Below are 24,063 nucleotides of genomic sequence, written 5' to 3'. Positions count from 1 at the left end.
CTGGTGTACCTCAGGGGAGTGTACTCGGTCCATTACTATACCTGCTTTACACAATGGATTTGTTAAACACCTGAAAGTAAAATTGCAACATTTGCAGATGAAGAATCAATAGACAAATTACAAACAGCTACAGATTTGTTAGACAATTTGACAAAAAGATGGCGTATCAAATTGAATTCTGCTAAATCGGTTCTGTGGATTTTACAAATTAAAAAATACAGTACTTTCCTATTTCGATTCAAGGTACTCAGGTACCATATGCCAACACTGCAAAATATCTTGGCATAACGTTGGACGCAAAACTTCGATGGAAGGAACACATAAAAAAGAAACGAGATGAGCTTGATATAAAGTTGCGAAAAATGGAACGGCTGATTGGCAGCAAATCCACACTATCTATGCGAAACAAGATTCTGCTATACAATCAAATTTTAAAACCTGTATGGTCGTATGGCGCTGAACTACGGGAGAGCGCTAGCCAAAATAACGTCGAAATAATGCAACGTTTCCAGAACAAGGTTCTACGGAACATTTTAAAAGCGCTATGGTACATTAGGAACAGCGATATACACCGCGATCTAAAATTGTCCACAGTCGCTAAAGAAATAAGAAAGAAAGCAACAAGTCACAAATTGAGGTTGCAGCAACATGTTAACACAGAAGCTGTTAACATCATAACCTCGTATGGACAACCAAGACGACTAAAACGGCGAAATGTCGCTGACACGGTATTGAATTAGAACATAAAGTAATTTGTGTAGAAAATTATTTTGTGAAATTAATTATTTATGTATGTATAGTATTGATCAGATTCAAGGTACTCGTTGTTTATAATATAAAAAGTTGTAGCAATAAAAAAAAAAAATCCGCATGCGTTACTGCTTTCACGTCTCTGCCGACTTGTTTGATTTGAGTTTTGTCATAACATGTTTTGTCATATAACATGGTGACATTTTACAATTTTTTAATAAACACTATTTAAGTCATGATAATTTACAATTACGGTAGTTCTCCCTGCTACTCTTTTCTTTTTAAAATAAGATTTTTTTTATAATATCTGAAGCGGCGTTTTCCTTTTCAGTCTTGTAAACATTTTTGAGGGGGACATTAAATTCGAAGAAAGAATGTTGGGATGAATTTGTATTCGTTCATGGTATTTTCTAGCTACCTTTTTTACTTCATCTCTTACCGGGATTATCCTAAGGTCCCGATAGATTTGGACGTTAGTTACATACCATGGAGCATTTACCATTTCTCGTAAAGTTTTAGACTGAAATCTTTAAAGAATTTCTATGTTGGATGTTGAGGCTGTTCCCCATACGTGAATGCCATAGGTCCATACTGGTTTTAGCACACTTTTATATAAAATAAGTTTATTTTTTAGAGATATTGAAGATTCTTTATCCAGTAGCCAAAACATTTTTCTGTATTGAATCTCAAGGGATTTTCTTTTGTTAAAAATGTGTGTTTTCCACGTCAGACGTCTATCCACATCAGACGTGTGATTGCAAAATTATTACATTATTAAGTTTAATTTCCGGGCAGGTGTCTTTTTCATTGTGAATGTAACATGTGTAGATTTTGTTTCATTTGCTTTCATGCGTCAATGCTGCAACCATTTTGATATACGATCAAGACCAACTTGTAGTCTAAAAGAGGCTACAGAGAGATCGTTTGCACTTGCCACGATAGCTGTGTCATCTGCAAATGTATCGGTTACAATTCCTACCGTGTTCGGTAAATCGTATGTGCAAAGCAGATAAAGGGTTGGACCGAGTACACTGTCTTGTGGTTTCCAGCTCTAATATCATGTAGAGAAGACATTTCATTCTCATTGTTGACATAGAAGAATCTTTTTAATATATACGATTTTATGAACATATTATATAATAGTTAAGTGGCAGAAGCTTTTTACATTTGAAAAGAAGTCCTTGGTGCCATATTCGATCAAACGCTTGAGATATGTCCAAAAACGCTGATGAGCAGTATTCTTTTCGCTCGAAAGTGGTCTGTATTTTCTCAAGAATTCTATGAATTTGCTTAATGGTTGAGTGTTTTTTTCTGAATCCAAACTGGTGATTCGGAATTATTCGTTTCGACTTAATTATCGGCATAACACGTTTTAAAAATAGTATCTCAAGAACTTTTGAAAGAATGAGAAGGAGGCTTACTGGACGATAGGATTTTACATCCTCAACTGGTTTCCCTGGTTTTAGTATCATCTTTATTTCAGCAACTTTCCATTGAGATGGGATGCAACTTTTTAATGAGGATGTATTTAAAAGATGGGTAATAAATATTTAAGCAACATCTAAAAGTTTTTTAAAGATTTCAGCAGTTATGAGGTCATAACCAGGTGCCTTTAGATTTTTAAGAGATTTAATTGTAGAAATTATTTCTCGTTTTTTAAATTTCCTATTTGGTAAATCCATTTGGTAAGTTTCTTCAAAAAATTTGGAAACATTGTCATCTATTGCTGGATCGCCAGTCATATCATGTGGAGTAAAAACATTTTTTAGATGGCTTGTGAAAAGTTGAGCTTTTTCTGTCGGTTTAATACGCTCAAGTATTATCTGTTTTTTTAAGTGGGAGTCGATAATCTATTGTATTATTTACTTTTTTATTTGCTTTCCATAGAGAATAGTGAGATAAGTGAGACGTGTCGAGGCTATGTAAGAACTGCTGCGTATTTTGTTCCGTCTGTCGTTTCAGCATAGTCTTTAGATCTTTAGTAATTTTGTTAAGTTTCCTCTTGTCTTCAGGAAATCTGGTACGATATATATTATATTTTTCTAGCATTCCGTTTATCCTTTAGTTTTTTTGTGATCTCCCCAGTATACATTACTAGATTCTTCCTATAGACTTTTGGAGGAGGAGTAGCTTCCCATGCTGCTTCCTGAATAGATCTGGTTAGGTATTCAGTCGCTTCTATTATTTCTCCTTCGCTTTTTAGCATTTTGACGTTTAGAGACGATGACAACATTGTTTCAAATATTGTCCAATTGATTTGCTTAATGTGTAATTGACATTTTTGGATCTTGTTTCTAAGGTCTTTATCTATTATGATAATCACTGGTGAATGGTTCGATGATAACTCTAAGCTGGTCTTACACTGCACATGTTCATAAAGAAAGCCTTTGGTAGCACAGAAATCAATTAGATCAGAAATTTTTGCTGTATCTGATGGCCATTATGTGGGCTGTTCAGTGGAAAAAGCTTTAAGTTTCAAGAGTCTCACTGCTTTCTATAATTCACGTCCCTTCGTTGTGGTTATTCGGGATCCCCAGAATATATTTTTCGCATTGAAGCCATCGCCAGTTATAAATTGATTCCGTAATGTTTTAAAAAATTTTATGTAGATTTCTCCCTTCACATTATGTTGGTAGGGACGATTTGAGACCTAAGAGACTTTGTACTAAATACGTTAAAGAGCACTTTCCTAATTCTTTCTTTTGGCCCATCATTATTTTCTGAATTGATTGAATGTAACCCATCAATGTATAAATAATTCTTTTCGCTTCGTATTGTTTCGCCTTTAGTGCCAAAGGGATCATCATTTCCAATGTTGTCACACAATGAAGTAGGTAATCCGGTGTCCACATCGCCAAAATCATTGAGAGAATCGAGATATGACTGCAATTCGTTGATAAGACTTGAGCTTTCTTGATCGCCTCTTCCGCATTCACTTTTATTTTCTTCAAGGATTTTTCTTCTTTTTCTTCCCATTTCCTCTTCTTCGTCTTCTTCATTATAGTTGTTTTCACTTCTTGTGTGTTCGGAAGAACTTGTGTCTCCCTCAGAAAAGGTTGTCCACAAGTGATCTCTTCCACGTTTTCGCTTCCTGTATGATTCGGAGTTGCATCGTCCAAAATCAATCGTTCTCTTAACAATGTTTTTTTCGACATGTTCCGGTGAATATGTATAACTGCAATCACTTGATGTTGTAGAATTACTATCGTCTTCACAATTAAATGACATTTAACAATTCTATAAAATTTTTACAATTTTTATACTAAAATTTTACGTAAATTTTTCTTTACATTATTATTGTAAATAAATAATTAATATTAATTTAATACTTGAAATCTAAAAATCAACACTTAAGATTTGAATTTGCGTTGGTAAAGATAATAACATATTTGACGACGACGACGACTGGTTTGTGATTGGCTGACGCTAGCAGCGCGTTTGATTTACTAGTCATGGCTTAGCTACATCATGGCCTACGGCCGATAGCTGCCGACGTAAATCAAACTGCGCTGCTAGCGTCAGCCAATCACAAACCAGTAGGCTATATATGGCAGATATAAGAATTGGTCCGACTGAGTCCTCGATCATAACATTTGTGGCTTGAATTTCATCAGTGCTGTAGTGAGTACATTCATAATGTTTAAGTGTTCTTTTTATTAATATTCCTTGAGCTTTTCCGTCCGGATGCGGAGACTGATAGAAACGATAGGATGGAATTTTAAAAAAACTTTTTTTTGTGAAATGAATTTCTGAAACTAATAATACATCTACGTTATTTTTTGATAGAAATAATCTCAGTTCAGAGGAATGTTTTGACAACCCATTGGCATTCTATACGACAAGCTTTATGGGCATATAGTTTGTTTAGAAACAAGACTTGCTAGAAGATTTGTCATGGTAGTTATTTGATTCATTACTTCCCGCATTAGTTTCATAATTTCCTTCATTTCACGCACCAATGCATCGCTGTGTACAAACAACATTTAGGAGTCAGTGATTACATACTTAAAATTTTTTTGGGCTTGAATGGACTGTGGTCAGTAGCACATCCGTCTGTTGAAGTTGGTCACAGATTAAAGTTCCAGTGGCATTTGTTTGCGAAGGCGTGTGAACGTTCTTCCTTCTGCTACAATTTTACTAATAAAATGGTTGAGATGATATAACATACGTTTTTTGTGATTTCTGGCTTGGCTGCTTATAACATCCTTAACTACTGGGATGTTGAGATCGCGATGTATACATTCATTTGTCATATATCTAAGAGCATTTACGATTATTCTAAGAGTTTTTGATTGAAAATATTAGGTAATCGCTATATTTGAAGATGCAGCAGTTTCCCAGAGCTCAATGCCATAAGTCCAGATTGATTTAAGTATAGCTTTGTAGATAAGAAGTTTATTTTCAATTGAGAGCTTTGAGCTTTTGTTCAGTATCCAGTAGAGCTCCCGCAGTCTGATGCCAAGTGTTTTTCTTTTTGTAAAAATATGGTGCTTCCAAGTTAGTTTCGTGTCAAAGTGTAATCCTAAATATTTCGCTTGGGTAGATTGAGGGATTAACGCATCGTTAAGGCGTACAAGTGAGCAATTTTTCCTTCTCATTGTAAAGGTTATTCGTGAAGACTTAGACTCATTTGCTTTTATTCTCCAGGCTTTAAGCCACTAGGAAATGTCGTCTAGCGCTCGCTGAAGTTTATTTGATGCTAACTGGTGATTTTCGTCTGTAGCAATTATCACAGTATCATCAGCAAAAGTTCCAATGTCAGTACCAATGGTGGTAGGCAAGTCGGTAGTAAAGAGTAAGTATAACACAGGTCCCAAGACACTGCCTTGTGACACTCCAGCCTGAATTGGCTGCAAAGTTGAAATTTCTTCCCCCTGTTTTATAAAGAAATATCGTGATTCGATGTAGGATTTTAAGAAAATGTGATAATTAGTTGGGAGCATCTTTTTAAGCTTAAACAATAGACCGTTTGTAGATTATCCCAATATTCTGTGGACTGTTTCAGAATGACACATCTTTCCTAAGTCTTTTTTGTCTACGTCTTCCAACTTTGAAGCGCTTGCTGTTGTATTTTTCGAACTTTATTTACTGACCATCTCGATTCTTTCACTTTAAAAATTTGATGGGGAGCTTTTCGACTCATATTTTCTATACGATTTTTATTTAAAAAGTGCTCAATTATGTGTTAAACTGTTGAAGAGCTTAGATTTACCATTTCCGCTATATTACTTTGCGAAATTCTCTTTTTTAAGTCCTCCAATGCCAAATCTCGCTTTACAGTTGATGTACCCCATCCCATGGTTAATAAAATGCATACACTTTAATTTTTTTAGTATTTTCCCTCAAAAATATGATTACACATGATTGCAGAATAAGAATATTATTATTTTCGCCTGAAATGACAACGATATTAACGGTACTTTAACTGCATTATTTAAGCCGTGACATGAATTTTTCATTTGTTTTTGGTTTTTGTTGGATTTTCGGGTTTTTGTTTTTGGAAATGAATTAGAAGACTACAAATAATAACTCTGTATACTTTGTTTTTTAATTTTGCAAAATATTTTGAAATATATAACACTATTTAAAAAATTGTTGCCTGCATCAAATAAGCGGTGAGCTACTGTATACCATATAATACAGAAAGTGTAGATTGCTGCTGTTAATTAAGGAAAATTGTTGTTCCTTACCTCCTGATGGTTCGCTTCGGAAAAAGCTGTAAAAAGTTTAGAGAGTTGCGACATCTTATTTGATTTAAAGTACTCTGATTTTGTAAATAAAACACACAAATTTAAATCTTATTCCAAATTTATTTTATCTCCCTCAAAATATGCTCCTTCTGAAGCGATACACATATGCCAACGCTTAACCTAATCTTCCATACACTTTTCGTAGGCCCGCGAAGGTATGGTTTTTAGTTCTTTCAGCGAATTCTCTTCTACCGATTCAATCGACTCAAAACGCTTACCACGAAGGGGCAATTTGAGTTTCGGGAACAGGAAATATGTCCCAGAATTTTTGGTTACTCTGAAAAGATAAATATTAAATTTATTTTTGTAAAATCAAAATCAATTACACATCTGATGGCCCCCTCTAACACTTTTACAAGGCTAAAGAGAAAAACATCGAGAGACGTTTCAAATATGTATATGTAGGTTACACACTTCTATTTTAATTATATGTGGATACAACATAGTCATACGTGCTTTTCTTTTTTTAGATCGTAATAACTATTATTACGATTCATATTAATATATATTACTTATTGTCATTTATACCTGACAGATTTGAAGAAAATAAATGGATTAAAAAAAAAAATTTTTTTTGTAAAATCAATTGTCAAGTAGATAAAAGCTAGTTTGCTAAAATCAATTAAGTCTGCTTCATATGCAGCATTATACAGTTTCTGCAGTCCACATTCTCCAGTCAGCAAAATCAATAAAGCACTTTGTGAGATGTATGACACTTTTTACACACCGCCTTTGAAAATTTGTCAAGAACGAAAGATGTTTCATGACCCAAAAAAAATTGGCATAAGCCTATATCTGATTAACTCGTAATAATAAAAAAATTTGGGGTGCATCTTGAAGCGAATTTGATCACTACTTAATGGCTACCTGTGTAACTGACAATATTTCAATAAATTATGCAATGAAAATGAAAAACTAGAGCTTTTGAAAGCGTTCCAGAAAAAATGAAAATACAGTTGACGAACAAATCTAGACTGAAACACATGTAAATTATGTCCAAAAAAAAACACATTAAACGCAAAATTATCTGTGCGATAATGCCAATATAAAACTAGTAAATGTCATCATTATGGTAAAAGTGGACATCTAGCGAGCAGTTGTATTGGTTTATTATTTGCGTTATTTATTGGTGGAATGTTTCAACTTCGCCGTTTTAAAAAAAGTAGTCACTTTTTTTAAATAGTAGTCACTTTTCTAAAATCAAATGATAACACTCAAAAAACCTTGGAGAGATTTCTTCAACCTTGCAGTTGGTACTTCAAGTGCTACAAAACCAGGAAAAATTTAATAAAGTTTTACATGAACGGATAAGTAAACTAAAACAGATCCTTCCCAAACACCGTATGTAATGCAGTCTTTAATAAAAGTTATGCTCTGGAACGCAAATGGGCTGCTACATCAATTAAACGAACTACAGGCTATTCTTTACAAAAAGTCCATCGATATATGTCTAATAGCAGAAACTCACTTTATGAAAGAATCACATATTAAATTTAGAGGTTATGAAACTTACCACACTACTCACCCGAATAACAATGCACGATTGAGAAGTGCTCTTATAATAAAGGAAACCATCAATCACTATGAAGAGGAAAAGATCAGCTGTAGCGAGTTTCAAGTCACAACTATTACAATAAAAGTACAAAATCAAAAATTATTAATTTTTTCGGTATACAGTCCTCCAAGACATTCTATTAGTACAGATCAATATATAAACTTCCTTTCTAAATTTAAAAATAAATTCATTATGGGCGGAGAGTTCAACGCTAAATATGTCCATTGGGGTTCGCGATTAACTACAACTAAGGGCCGAGAACTATTAAAAGCCATACAAGCCACAGGATGTGATGTCTTATCAACTGGGAGCCCAAGATATTGGCCGACTGACCCAGCGAAAATACCGAATCTGATTGACTTTTTCATAACTAAAAAGATACCGAAAGAAATCTTACAAATAGAAAATGGATACGATTTCTCTTCTGATCATTCACCTGTGCACCTCTCTATTAATAAAAGTGTAGTCATAAATGAACCGAAGCCTTACCTAATAAATAGATCTACTGACTGGAAGTACTTTAGGCTGCACCTTGAAAACACTCTTAATCTTAATCTGGATAACGAAGTTCTTCTAGTTACACAGCAGATTCAGAAAATAGCATGGATGAGTACTCTTCAGTTCTCTAAACACCAGATTAGACCAACCCTTCTAAAAGAAATTGGTAAACTAATATGGGAAAAAAGGAAATTGCGCAAAAAATGGCAACAAACACGATCACCAACTGATAAAACGGAATTAAATAGGAAAACTTCACAACTACGAAAACTTATCAATAATGTTGAAAACGATAAGATACAACAGATTCTTAGAAGCCTTTCCTATGAGAAACGCACAGATTACTCGCTGTGGAAAACCGTGATAGCAGTAAAACAACCAATAAAACATAATCCTCCTATTAAACCAGATGGTACAACATGGGCCAAAAGTGATAAAGAAAAAGCAAATTTATTCGCAAAATTTCTTAGGGCAACATTCTTACTAAATGATGATGGAAATAATCTTCCTACGTCTATCTTAAATGCATTAAACGAAGCAATACAACCAACTTCGCCAAGGGAAATAAAAAATGAAATAAGAAATATGAAACTAAAAAAGGCTAAAAAAGGTTGGGATCAAATAATCGCTGAGATCTTAAACCAATTTCCTAACAAAGGAATAATCAAACTATGCAAAATAATTAATGCAGCTCTGCGCTTAAGACACTTCCCAATTTATTGGAAAGTAGCGGAAATATTTATGGTACACAAACAAAGAAAACCTGTTAATGAAGTTTCGTCGTATCATCCAATTTCTTCAATACCCATTTTATCAAAAATCTTTGAACGGATTGTCCTTAATAGAATAGAGATTGTCCTAACAGAAAATCAAATAGTTCCGAGTCATTAGTTTGGGTTCGGAAAAAAATATTCTACTGTTAAACAAATACACAAAATATGCGACAAGTCCGAAAGAGCACTTTAAGAACAAAAAATTTGCACTGCAGTGTTCCTAGACGTATGGAAAGCCTTTGATAATGTTTTGCACAAAGGACTTGTGCATAAGATTGAACAGTGGTTTTCGAGACAAATATCCGAAATTATGTGGTCTTACTTAGCTTGCCGATTCTTCAGAGTGAAATATAAAGGTGCGTACTCAACACTTGAACCAATTGAAGCCGGAGTACCGCAGGGAAGTATATTTGGCCCAATTCTGTACCTAATATACACAGCCGACTTCCCACCAGAAAGTGTCATTGCCACGTTTGCAGATGATACAGCGATCTTTAACACTGGAAACACAATAAACGAATCAACAGAAGCAACGCCCATTTCATTGATCAAATTATTAGTTGGACTAAAAAATGGAAAATTGAGCTCAACCAAGCGAAATCCGTCCATGTAAATTTCTCAAACAAAAAAATCGACTATTTGCCGATAACTATGTGCAGTGCTCGAATACCATACTCAAACACAGCTAAATACCTTGGCATGAACTTAGATGCAAAGTTGAAATGGAAAAAACATATAAAGAAAAAACGAGTTGAACTAGAATCCAAATATAAAAACTTATATTGGCTTTTTGGGAAAAAATCACCCGTCTCTCTAAACAACAAATTAATGATATACAAGCAAGTCTTAGCTCCGGTGTGGACGTATGGAATCAAGTTATGAGGATGTGCACTTAAATCCTCTATTAAAATCATTCAAAACTTCCAAAACAAGAAATTTAGTCAACGCTCCGTAGTTCATTAGGAATACTGACCTCCATCGGGACTTGAAGATCGAATCTGTGGCTGCAGTAATTCAAAAGTTCATGGTAAAGCACCAAAAATGATTACAACAACATCCAAACGAGACAGTCAACCATCTGTCTAATACATCTGGCCTGCTGAGGAGACTTAAACGAACAAAGCCTTCAGATCTATTCCCGAATTAGTAGTCTAATAATAATTTAGATTACTACTCTATTAGCACTAAATCTTTGACAACTTGAGAATTTTAAAACGTATTCTCAAGTATAACAAAACTGCTTGATAGTTCTTTGTATGAACTAGTCGTAGTCAAATGAAACATGTATTTATATTATTGTACATATTGTGTTAAAATAATAAAAAAACAAAATTTTTTTTTATAGATTCTTTAGTTCTGTTATAAAACGATTCAGTGTTTGTTTTATAACATTTATCTATCGGTAATGTATGAATAGTTTTATTAAAATTAGTTTTGTCGCTAGGCGATGGTGTTTGCTGTCATCTGCTACGCAGTCTCATTTTTGTTGCTAAAAGTTCTTTATTTCCTTTAAATTATTGGCTTCTTTTGCTTTTAAGATGGGAGTGCTATGCTGTGTCGGCTGTTGGCTTTCTTGGGTAAAATTGTGTACTTCTTTTTCTAGTTATTCTTCCGTAGATATTAAAAATTGTTTACAATGTTGCTTTAGAAGAATTCTTCAGTTTCTATTCAGAATGATTAATGTTTAGGATTATGGTTTGCTCTTGCACTATAATTATTTCGCTGATGGTTAGATATATCGGACAGTGACCACAGTTGAGACCAAAACCTTGATTCATTAAAAGTTGTTTATAATAAAAAAGTCAATTAGGTTTGGTGTTTTGTTAATATCCATTAGCCAATAAGTTGGCTTGGTTGCCGAAACGAACTTACCACCTATTTCACTTGCTGCTTTATGTAATTCTCGGCCTAAAAGGCCCAGTGTACGGTGGCTCCAACGGGCGATGAACAGAATCAGTCCTAAGCAGGACGTGTGAGCAGTTGTAGAGGTTCCTTGAAACACGTTCGTAGACCTAGCAGGACTGTTGGTAGTAATTCTATCCAGGATTTTGCTTCGTGACACATTAGTGCTGCTTTTAAGGAACAGTGCCAGCGTTCAATCATACCGTTTGCTTGTGGGTGGTATGACGTGGTGTGGATGTGTTTTGCTCCTATCATTTTTGTCAAGGCTTTGAAAAATGCTGATTCGAATTGTAGGCCCCGATCCGTTGTTATGGTTTCAAATCTCGCTACCCAGTTTGACCAAAAGGCAGATACTATAGTGTTTGCAGTAATATCTTTTAAAGGTATAGCTTCAGGTCACCCTGAAAAACGATCAATCATTGTTGAACAATAGCGATACCCTTTATCCATTGGCATCACAATGATGTCGATATGTACATAGTCGAAACGGTTGTCTGGCATGTCGATTTTAATTGGCCGAAAAGTATTGTGTCTGTGTATTTTTGCTCGTTGACAGGGTAAAAAATTTCGCACCCAATCAATTATATCTGTTCGCATGGAGGGCCAGATGTATTTTTGTTTTATCTGATGCAGGGTGGATCTTCCTCTGGGGTGTGACATGCCGTGAATTGATGCGAAAACTTCATGACGCAAAGATACTGGCACGTATGGTCAAATTATTTCTGTAGACACATCGCAGAACAAGGAATTTTTGTCGTTGAAAACAATTGCTTGCAGCTTCAAAGATGTTTCCCCGTGCAACAGCGTTTTAATTCTTGATCGTTTTATTGTTCCTCTACAACGGTTGATAAATTGACAGCAGTTGGCAGCGATACAGCTGAAACACGAGACAGGGCATCCGCTACCGCATTGTCACTCCCAGATAAGTGTACAATGGTTGTTGAAAATTGGGAAATGAAATCGAGATGGCGGAGCTGCCGAGGTGACGCCTTCTCTGGTTTCTGTTTGAAAGCATATATCAGCGGTTTGTGAACCATTTTAATGACGAAAACTCGAAAAAAACCCGAGTGGTACCCAAGAGCCCTAGTCATATTGTTCTACGGCAGCATCAGCTGATGGATGTGCAATTAGCGCAGCATTCGCAACGCTGTGTTTGCAGTTGTTAAACGCATGGAGATTTTCGGGGGTCCAAGAGATTTTTCGTTTGTCATTCTTTTTAATGTTTCGTACCAGATCACTAAGCTGTGCTTGATATTGCGATAAGTGTGGTATGCAACGCCGGTAGTAATTCAGAACACCTAGAAAACGTGCTAGCTCCCTGACTGTGTCAGGTTATTTGTAATTCACTATTGCTTCAATGCGGTCCTGTGGTGATTTAATGACATTCTTGCTGACCATGTAGCTCAGAAAGAGAATTTCCGATTTACCAAATTGAGGTTTGTTGACATTTATCCTGAGTCTATGTTGGCGCAAAATGGTAAACACTGTTCGGAGATGACGTTCATGTTCCTCTATAGACGTTGAAGCTATGAGAATGTCATCAATATAGCAATACACGAAAAAATTGGTCCATTAAACGTTGGAACGTCTGCGTCGCGTTTTTCAATCCGAACGGCATGTACTGGTATCAGGCCAAACGGTGTGCTCACGGCAGTTTTTTGAATGTCGTCCTCTGCCATTGGGATTTGGTAATATGCTTTCACCAAGTCGAGTGCTGAAAACAGTGTTTTGTTGTGTAACTTTTCTGCAAAATCATGCACGTGAGCGATAGGATACCTGTCCGGTATCGTCATTGCGTTCAACTTTCGATAGTCGCCACAAGCACGCCAGCCACCATTATTTTTCGCCACCATGTGTAGAGGACTTGCCCCTGGACTTTTTGACAAAAGGCAAATACCTTGGTCCAGTAATGAAGTGATTTCGGCTTTTGCCACATCAAGTTGATGTCCAGATAACCTTCTGGGACGATCAAATACAATGTTGCCTCTTGTCTCAATTTTATGAGTCACCACATGCTATTGAGCGTCGGGAAATGACTGTTTCAACACTGGTCGTATAATATCAACGAATTCTTTGAGCAGATTGCTGAACTTCGCTGTCTCGTCTATTGTAGATATTGTTGATGGCGGAGAAGCTGAAAGACCACCTCGTGTGTTAAGCTTCGTCGTCATGTCTATAAGTTGTTTGCTTCTTAGATCAACTAACAAAAAAAAATGTTTTACGAAATCAGCTCCAATAATAGCAACTTCGACATTTGCGATGATAAATTCCTTTTTACAATTGCACTTGAACCAACTTCAGAGTAATTGTTTTTGATTTTATTGTTTTTAGCAACTAGGCACTTAAACCTATTTGCTTCAATCTTAATAAGCACTTGAAACGAATTAAGACCACAATGAATTCTAGAATTGAATTGAATTTTATTACTAAAAATTTAGGATTTTATACAAATTTTGGTAAGGTGTTGATACATACAATTCCCACGATAATGCCCTATACCTTAAGCTGCATTAAAGTAGCGATTACATATCGCTCAGCTTAGTCGTGGGAACGGTTACAGTTCTCATGGAAATTGTATGCATTTACGAATAACAAATAATTTCCTTAGCAACCTGGTATATGCTTATACACTTATTTTCTTTCAACCTTAAACTAAGTCCATATACCAGCTTGCTTTACAAACATAATTATTATTTAAATAATTATAATACTGACCTTGCCAAACGAATTTTCATTTCTCATAATGTTCTATATTAAAATATTGCACATGCCATATGCATGGCTTATCTGTAGTCTCATATGACGAACAAAGTGTGCTCGTGTGATATATATTTGTTGTTGTTGTTTTTGATAAATGTTGATATCCTAATCCACCGTTCAAGGTTAAGACATTAAGTCATTCTCACTATGAGAATAAAAATTCGCGTTGACAACAAAACAAAAATAATGGAGTAAATCCTATTAAAATAAATGATTTGTAATATATTATGTTAAATGCAAAAATAGGATAAATCTAATTAAATGAAAATATAAGATTTGTAGTATCTTATGTTGATCATTATTATGTCCAAATTGGACAGAGAGTTTGGTTCGCTGCGTATAGTTGGAGCTCTTCTTGTGTTGTTTTGAATTTCATCAAATGCCGTAGTACTACTGATACAACTAAGTCCGAGTCTACCAAAAAACGAAAACATGAGTCTATGTGACATCGCTTAAAGTTTTGGGAGAGCGCGATCGAGAACCGTTGCGACTCGTGGTTGTTTTCCTGAGTTGTTTAACCTGCAGCTTTTTAACTTGGTCAGCAAGTTGTTGAACAGCTGTGTACAAATCATTATGTGCCGTGCTGCACACAGTTTCAGCGGCTTGCATAGGCTGTGGCGATACCTAACACAGCCTCACAATACCTCTCAATTTGCCAATACCGAACGAATTGATTTGGGCATTTCGCTGAGGGAAAAGTGTGCGAATAATTTATTCGCTATTGGGATCCGGTGCCAGACGTCTCATGTGCGAAAGTATTTCCGACGGCTTCATGCCCGTAGTAACTCACTTGTGTAAGGCGAATGCAAACTTGGATTCGGGTCTGATTCTGCAAACTTTCCAAACAAACGTGTCATATTTATTATTTGTTGAAGAATTCGTAATTAAATCTTCAGCAACCATCACGATATCGTCATCCAAATTTACTGCGACCGAATCGAATTTGTCTATATCGTCTCGAATATTGTTTAGATAGAAAACTCGTTCCAATTGTGCAAATCGTACCGTTGGTTTGGTTTTGTTAAAGTTCAGGATTCTCACATTGTGTTTTAGGTTTATTTCTATGATGCCTACTTGTGTATTTGTATTTTGTTCCGCGTTCAACGCTATGTTGTTATGTTTTTGTATTCTGGCATAAGATGCACTACTTGGTAGAGTTTTTATTTGATTTTTTAACGGATTCACCACTTAAGTCGTTCCAAATTTTCTTGTTCTGATACTTGTGATGACGATGATGCGTGTTGGATAAGCCCGTTGATAGTTTTAATGAATGCTGTTTAGCATTTCTGAAACTGTTATTTTACACTTTTAAAAATTTAGTTCTGTAAGTTTATCACTTTGCGCGTCGGGGTCACCACTTTAGTCGTTTTCATTGACTATTTTATTTAGAATACAAGATTATACAACAACAAACACAAAACTACTTTACTAACAGAAAATTAACAATTCAATGTGCTTTTTGTTTAGCATTGCCAGGTGTGTTGTTTTCTTCAAAAGTGACAATCGGATATTTTTACGAGTTGCCATGTTGGTTGTACTGTTGCCACAAAATCATTGTATTTGCTTAAAGTTGAATCCCTCGAAGGGCAGTAGATAGTCGTAACATAGTTCATTTGTATATTTTATTATAATTGTAAATTAAAAATTATATATTATATTTATGTATAATATTTATATATAATGTATATACTGATATATAAATATACGTATGAATATATATATACATATATATATATAAAAGATATTATATATATATATATATATATATATATATATATATCATCAGTCAATAATACGGGTGACTAACTAAGAAAAACAAATTTTTTCTGCCAAAAATCGATTTTACATGCATCGATTTTCAAACATGCATTTCGTCAGCAGGAGCAGATCATGGAATAACAAGCAACAGGCAATGTTTGTCTAAAATCACCTGCTAACAATATCAAAGCACCACCAAATAATTATTGATTTCCGCGTAAATCCGTTATTGTTTTATTCAATACGTCTAATGATTTCTTGTCATCCGTATGACCATCCCATGCGATTATTTTGGATTCTTGCAAAATTATTGCTATTTCAGATGTTTATAGGTAACTTAAGTGCAGAGTGTGCTCCTCGTCTGTTATTTAATAAAGTGGCTGTAATTCCAGAAGAAGCAAGTGCCAAAGCAATTTGATTTTGTGATCGTATTGCACACTAAACCGTATTAAAGAAATAAATTGAATAAAATTCCAATTTTACTTTTATTTTATTTAAAAAAAAAATGGAACAGAATTCAAATAAAAATGACATATAATTAAATTGGATTAAACAACAAAAATCTAGTGAAAATCACTTTTTGTTTTAGATGTCTGTGTAAAATACGTGTTCGTGGTTTTTTTTCTAAACACTCGGCATGATATTACCTTTCCAAAGAATGTATTTTTTTTGACAATAGGTTGGCCAGAATGCTCAAGCATAAAACGTTCACATATGACATTTCAACTTTATATATATATATATGTTGATATAAAAATGTTTAGTAATTAATTTCTGTTCTGACAGCAAAATTTTTTTTTAATTTAAGGGTGTAATGAGCCAATCAATAAATTGGGACATGCTGGAAACACAATACTTTTCGGATGGTAAATATTGTGAACGCCTTTCGAAAATGGTAACGGTTATTGATGACGCGTTTACAGCAGGCCAAACTTTTATCAAAAATTTTAACCAATCGTTAAGTGAGTTAAAACAAGATATTCAGGACACATCGCATGCTTTTGGGAAAAATGTGATATCTAATAAAAAAGGTAAAAAAATAAACTAAACAAATTCGGAAGGAATACAATATACGTTTAAGAATTTTAAGCAGTTTTAGTACATTTCTGTTATGAGATTAAGAGAACGAGATTAAGTTAACCTACATTTTTTATCTGCACCGTCTCTTGTTACGTTTTGTTTCGTGTGTTTGATAAATATCTGTAAATAAAGCATTTTATTACAACTTTGTACAAAAAAATTGTAATATAAATTTAATAAATAGTTTTATAACAATAATTTAATAAATTTTAGTTATAATAATGTACAAAACTACGAGGGCGGTTTGATAAGTCAGTGACTTTTTGAATAAAACAATTATTTTCGTCAAATAAACATTTTATTTTTCACCTTTTAGCTCGATATATTTAGTCCAGCGTTTTTATAATTTTCTAATTCTCTCCAAATAATAGGTTTTCTCAAAGCTCTCAAAATACGCGTTTGTTTCGGTAATGACTTCTTCATTCGACTCAAATCTCTTACCGCCCAGCTATTTCTGTAGGTTTGGAAACAGAAAATAGTCGCAGGGGGCTAAATCTAGAGAATATGCTGGGTGGGGTAGCAGTTCGTATCCCCATTCGTAGATTTAGGCCATCGTGACTAGACAAGTGTCCACACGTGCATTGTCTTGATGGAACAGCACTTTCTTTTTCGCCAAATGCAGCCGTTTTTGCTTCAAATCAACGTCAAATCTATTCAAAAGCTTTGAATAATATTTGCCGGTGATCGTTTTACCTTTCTCGAGGTAATCGATGTGAATGACACCGCTTGCACCCCAAAAAACTGTGGCCATGACCTTGTTGGCTGACAGACTCTGTTTGGCTTTCTTTGGTCCACGTTCACCCCTAACAATCCACTGTTTCGATTGTTTCTTGGTCTTTGGCGTGTTGTGATGGATCTATGTTTCGTCCACAGTAACAAAACGGCACAAAAATTTGTTTGGATACCGCTGAACATCGCTAAACTCTCTTTTGATTGCGGTTATGGTCGAGCGTGAGCAATCGGGTGCCGCATCTCGCGGGGGGTTTGTCATGTCGAAATATTCGCGTAAAATATAATGTACCCGTTCAGATGAGATACCTATCATCCAATATAATTTCATGGAATTTATCGACGATTTCCGGCGTGATCACTTCTTGTGGGCGAACTGAACGTTCGACGTCACTAGTGCTGGTACGACCACAACCGAACTCTTAACCATTGAAGTTGATGGTGCCGAGTCCTCGTAGTATTCATCAAGTCTTTCCTTAGTTTTAGTGATGGATTTTTTACATAAAAAATAATGCTTAATCAGCACACGAAATTCACTTTTTACCATTTTCGTAAAAATTCACGAGGTTGTCTGCTTTGAACGGCTATCAAACATCAACTGAACAACGTGGCTCTAGTTGTGATTAAAAAACTAGATTAGTACTTTAATATCGATGATTGCTAAACGCAGTCTCTTTTCTTTTCTCTTTTCTTAGAAAATAAGTAATATCTAAAAATGATCGAAAACACTATGTAATGTATATAATGATTGGAACTTTATTTTAGTTTTTTGTGTTTAGCTACAACAAACATTAATATTAATTATTTAATATTAATATTAAATATCAACAGGAAAATTAAAATTATTTTGGTCGAAAAAGCACCAATAATATTTATTGATCACTATCAATTTTGACGTTCTGAGGGGACAAAATTTAAAAGATGTAATTTAAATCACTGCATTGTTAGAACACTATTCACGACTAATAATTTTGATTGAGCATATTCGTTTAAGAAGTTGTTTCAAAAATTTAGTTTTAAAAGAGGTACATAATAGTTTCCCCTCAAATAAATAATACACCTCAATAAATATAATTCAAAATATTATATCCTTCACTTTATTTTATTTCCTATGGTTTGACCTAACAATAAAAACGCAGTGGTTAATCAATGAAAATGGTTTTATTATCTTTCGAAATATTCTCCATGGTAATCAATATATTTCTGTGTTGGATTAAATCATTCTTAATGGCAGTTGTCTGCTCGAAAGTAAAAAACCGATCACCACGAATTGTTTCTTAATATTTGGGACCAAAGGAAATTGATTTGATGCCAAGACTGTAAGACCGATGACCCCTTAATTCGATGTTTTGAAAGCTCAGAAACTCTTTTGTTTGGACTCTTCAAATTCCCCGAATATTTCCGGTAAACAAATGGTTGAGTTCCACTCAGAATTATTCATTCTACATTGTTCAAGTGGTAAAGTCGCGACATGAGCGTTTTTTCTAAAAAAATATCCGACCATTTGTTTGGCTTTGGTATGTCCATAGTCCACATTTGTCAGGTTTCGCTTACTTTGGAAAACCCAATCATCGGATTGCTGTTTTGTTTAGGCCTCATAATCGTATATCCATGATTCGTCACCTGTCACAATAAATAAACCTGTATTTATTCAAAATTTCCTTACACAAATTAACGCGTGCCTTTTTTTTGAACGATTGTCAAATTATGGAAATCCAACGGGAACAAATCTTTTCGACACCCAAATGCATATATAAAATTCAAAATATGCTGGTCGCACTTATTATCAAAGACGTCTCTATCTAACGGTATTTAACATGTCGATCCATCTCAATAATTTTTCACACTGCATCGATGTTTTTTGGTAGAACAGCTTTTCTTGAACGATCTTGACGATCGTGGAAAAAGCGACGATCATGCTCGAACTCATTGAAACAGCGTTCGTTGGATAAGTTGATCGGGGCATTCTTTTCTGGTTGATCGAAAATCATTAAAAATCCTCACTGAAAATGTTCATTATTCAATTCCATTTTTTCACAGACATTTTTATAATGATATTTTTGCTAGAAAATATCAAACTTATGAATATAAATGTGAAAATCGGAATACTTGTCATTGCCTAGGCGAAAGACTTAAAAGGAATACAATTGTACGAAGGAATACAATTTTTAATTAAACAATATCTTATAAAGCAATACAGTCTCATGTATGACCAAAATTGTCTAACACAGACTATATTAATACACCAGCCATTATAGGGCTTCATGCAATACTTTGCCGAAAACTTTTGCTATATTTAGAAAAATTCCAGAAGACTTTTTTTTGTCTTCACCTTTCCTATAGTTTCATGTTGTTCGACAGCCAAATTAGTGCTGTGGAATTATATTGTTTGGATAACAAAAAGGTAGAAAAATAAGAAGACTGTTTAGAGAAAAGTATTCTTATAGCTTTGATGGAGTTGGAAGAAGACTTATGGATCTTTTTGACACAACTAACAGTTAATCCAGGACTCTTACTAGGTCTTAGAATTAAAATTATTTGTGACACTTTTCAACTAGAAAAATTGCATAAAACAAATATGTCGAAACCTTACCAGTCATCACCCCAATTACCTCAATTTAATTATTATTCAATATTAACAGAAAACCAAAAATCAGCATTTTCTGCCGTCAAGCTGGCGAGCTAACATTTGTTTCTGGCATTGTGCAAGTCGCAAACGACGCTACCTTCTTTTAGGCATGCCTAATGGTTGAATAGAAAATAAATAAACTAATAACGTTCTTCATAGTCTGGACGAAACTCTAGTTTAACTCTAGTTTAAACTTATAAATCTTTTATCTGAGCCTTTCGACTTACAACAACGTAGAATATTTCATTTTTCTCCTACCACCCACATCTGGGAAGCACTCTCCTATCCAATACATTGCTATGCGTCCTGTAGGATTACCAGACTCCCATAGAGGTCCTAAAAAACATGTATAAACATTAACTTGCATAGTGCACAGAGGGTATAGACAGCAATACTTTAACTCAATCTTAAAAGATTAATATATAATATACACTTAGTTAGTTTTTTTTGTTGGATGTATACAGATAGTACTTTATTTTTTATTAAAATAAGAAAACAGTTATATCCTGGACAGATTTATAAGTATAGTCGCCAACAACCAGCTTGATGCACATTTTTACCAATAGCCGCCATATATTTGGCTTCACTCTCATTCGTCGCTGAGCCCATTTTTGGTTTTGAGCTCATCATATCGATGTCAACGGTATAATGGCATATTGATGATTTTTTATGGGGCTATTGAAAGTTTCTTTATGATTGACAAAAAGATAGTGTTGGTTATGTTCGTGGCCCTTTCCAGGATTTGTTGAAGCGTAAATATTTGATCAATGGTAAGCGACCAAAAGTCCCACTGAAACAGCCCTATCAATGAGTTCGTCCGTGGCTTAAACCTTTCACGGTAAATTCTGTTGTTAAAGGATCTTGTATGGAATTGATGTTATCATCGCCAGATAGTAGTTTGGTGAAATATTCTTTCCATATTTTCAGTGCACTCTGTATATCTTTAACCCGATTATCATTTTCGTTCGTACAGGTTAATGCTGAGGCTTAAAGCGTTAAGACAAACTGTTGACTTTTTGGTAAAACTAGCAGGCATGTTTTCTATTTCTACGCAACTCGATTTTTTTTTCTTAGCGCGTTTTTTTTACAGACGAAGGAAATGCTGAAAAGGCGCTTCTTTAGCTTCCTCATCTCGTTTTTGCAGCTAACGAGGCTGAGAATCTGTTGTTACGTACTACCATTTTTCACGCTGTAGCGGAGTCAATCACCTACAGATCGTTGTTAGAGATAGATTCATAAAGATTGAAATTTCCGACCGATGAGGCAATAATTTTTTCACTTCAGATCTTTGTGTTAAAATCCTTGAGGACAAACAAGGTGGGCAGAACTCCGGTTATAAATTTTCTCGAGTCTCGCGTAGAAAGTAGCTTTAGGTCATTCTTTTCTTCTGTCAGTGTGTGTGTGTGCCAATTAGGTTGATCTAACCGATTTCCCTTGATGCGGATCGTAGGAAGCCTTTCATACACTGATGTCTAACGGTTCAGACTAAGGTGGAAAGTCTCACAAACCACAAAATCATTGTCCTTTGGTCGTTTTAGGGTGTTGCCAACATTTGACTTTCATTGCCCAGGCATCCCTACGTAATTTTTTGGCGTTTGATTTTACGTAAATGGTGACAACCAGTGTGAACAATTCAACATTAAAGTATTGGGGATAAGATTGACTGAACTCTATTAGATGATTATACAGCGAGTGCCAGATAACTATATAAAGGTGCCAAGCAATTGCGCTGGCATTTTTGAAGTTAAATGCAATCAGACCCGTTGCCTTAAACACTCGCTTATAATATGTTTGATTATCTAAAAATTAGTTAATTTTTAATGTTACATAACGTATATTTGTTTTCCTTTGTAGCTACTTATAATATTCATATACTACAAATTATATGTATTTATATTTAAAGATATAAAATCATTTAGGAACAACAACAAGGCTGAAAACTATGTATTTACTAATTTAATGAAGCATATTCTTCCGAAAAGCAATCAAAATGCTTACGAAAACATCGGTTTTATGAAAACTAATTGGTGGGAACGTGAAGCCTTGCAATTTATGAGAGGTATTATGGACGAATGTACCCATTTAAAGAATTTCTCAGTACCAGTAGATACATCTCTGATAATTGTTGTATGTGCTAAAGATGATGCCTATGTTCCTCGGGAAGGATGTTCAAGCTTAGAGGACATTTGGCCCGGCGTTGAAATACGATACCTGGATGCTGGTCACGTTAGTGCTTACGTACTGCATCAAAAACTGTTTCGGTAAAGTATTTTTGTTAAATATTTTAAATCATACATATCTAGGTATGTCTTTTTTATGCACAATTATTTAATATTCAACAAATATACTTTTTCCATGTTTGTCACTAACTTATTGAGTAATAATCTTATGCAAATTTTAGGTAGACAATTTTTTAAATTGTAATGATGAATCCTATTAAAACATTTAGTTTTGCAGTTATGATACGCTTGAATTTTATTCTTGTACATACATGTACTCATTAAAGCGATGTTTACGGACAGAAATTGTTTGGCATGTTACTTCAAAAGGAGGTGTTTCTTGGTTGCATAGCTTTTATATAATTTATGTTACTTATTCTTCTACTATTTATAAATATTCACTAGCTGTATTAAGATCATGTCTTCTGCTGTTGCTACTATAGAGAATTTTTTCTTTCTGATACACTGAGATTTTATTATTTTTGAATCATTAACAACTTTAATTCTAAGAAATTGAGAACGTCTAAATCTTGAATTTTCCATTTTCTCTAAAACTTTGTAAAATTCTGAGAACAAAAAGATCAATGTACTTACTGTTACAAATTCGTTCTTGTCTTAAGATTAGCATGCCTTTAATGACCAGAAGTCTTTAATGATGAAAGTGAATCTATCAGAAGCTTGACCTTGATTTCAAAAATGATGCTGAAGCTGAATAGAAAGTTACTAACATTAATCCCTTCTCTTCAGCTAAAATAAAAATCCTAGTAAAATATCGTCGAAGATCAAAATTTACATCTAGTCTCCTTAGACCTGTATGTTGCTTACCACATACAGTTTAACATAATCTGGTAAGTCCTGTCTATGAAAAAGCAAATACACTGAAAATACAAACATCCCTGACACTCTGTCTATCACAGAGCTTAAACTGGAGTTTCTATTAATGACGTGTGGTTGTGTCATGTTATTATAAAATAAAAATTAAATAAAATACTTTAAATTTCTATTTTTATTTTTTGGCTTGATGAATTTATTAACAATTATACTAACTTTACTAACGGCAACAATTTACTAATTAGTTCAATAGTTCTTCTTTAAGTAACTCTTAAAAAATCATTTTTACATGTATGGTATGGTTAAGTTTGTGGCGATCAGACAGCAACTGTCAGCATTATATAAAAACTACAAAGGCACAAAGATGATATAAAGATGACACAAGGAAGACACAAAGTAAGAAGAAGAGCAACGTCGTATAAACTAACAAGAGGATAACAAAAGAAAACGGTAGCAACAATTTATAACTTTTAATTTGTTGAAAATATATAGGTAAAATAAACAGGCCTACAAAGTCACATTGGCGACCTTGATGTGCTCAAGCAAGTATAGCATTATTCATATACGTCATATAACAATTACATTCACTATTTTGAGAACGACGAGATAAACAAACACAAATTATTGTTTTCAACATATATGTCGCAAGCTGTAACAAGCGACAATGGCGCGCATGATTCAAGCAACCTGCCTGCAAACGGTCGTGCGTCAACTATCGTCCGAAGTGGTAATTGTAAAAGTGACCCAGACATAGTTTATTCAGATGAAATCACAATGTAGAAATACGGGTATTATTACTGACCAAACCAAATACGATCACGTAGTCTGC

The 24,063-nt window shown here is 34.4% G+C and overlaps 1 protein-coding gene across 1 annotated transcript in view; it reads left to right on the top strand.

Annotated features, from left to right (window-relative positions):
- LOC119673148 (protein ABHD18) overlaps nucleotides 1-24,063 on the top strand; it is a 53,890-nt gene that overhangs the window by 18,174 nt on the left and 11,653 nt on the right. Inside the window, exons 3-4 of the mRNA XM_038084384.1 lie at nucleotides 16,555-16,777; nucleotides 22,088-22,445. Of these exons, the coding sequence (XP_037940312.1) occupies nucleotides 16,555-16,777; nucleotides 22,088-22,445 (581 nt within the window). The remainder of the gene's footprint in view (nucleotides 1-16,554; nucleotides 16,778-22,087; nucleotides 22,446-24,063) is intronic.

This window comes from Teleopsis dalmanni, chromosome 1, assembly GCF_002237135.1.
Source record: "Teleopsis dalmanni isolate 2A chromosome 1, ASM223713v2, whole genome shotgun sequence".
In the NCBI taxonomy this organism is placed as follows: domain Eukaryota; kingdom Metazoa; phylum Arthropoda; class Insecta; order Diptera; family Diopsidae; genus Teleopsis; species Teleopsis dalmanni.
The sequence above is the reverse complement of the archived record's forward strand: the minus strand, read 5'-3'. Positions and strand labels throughout refer to the sequence as shown.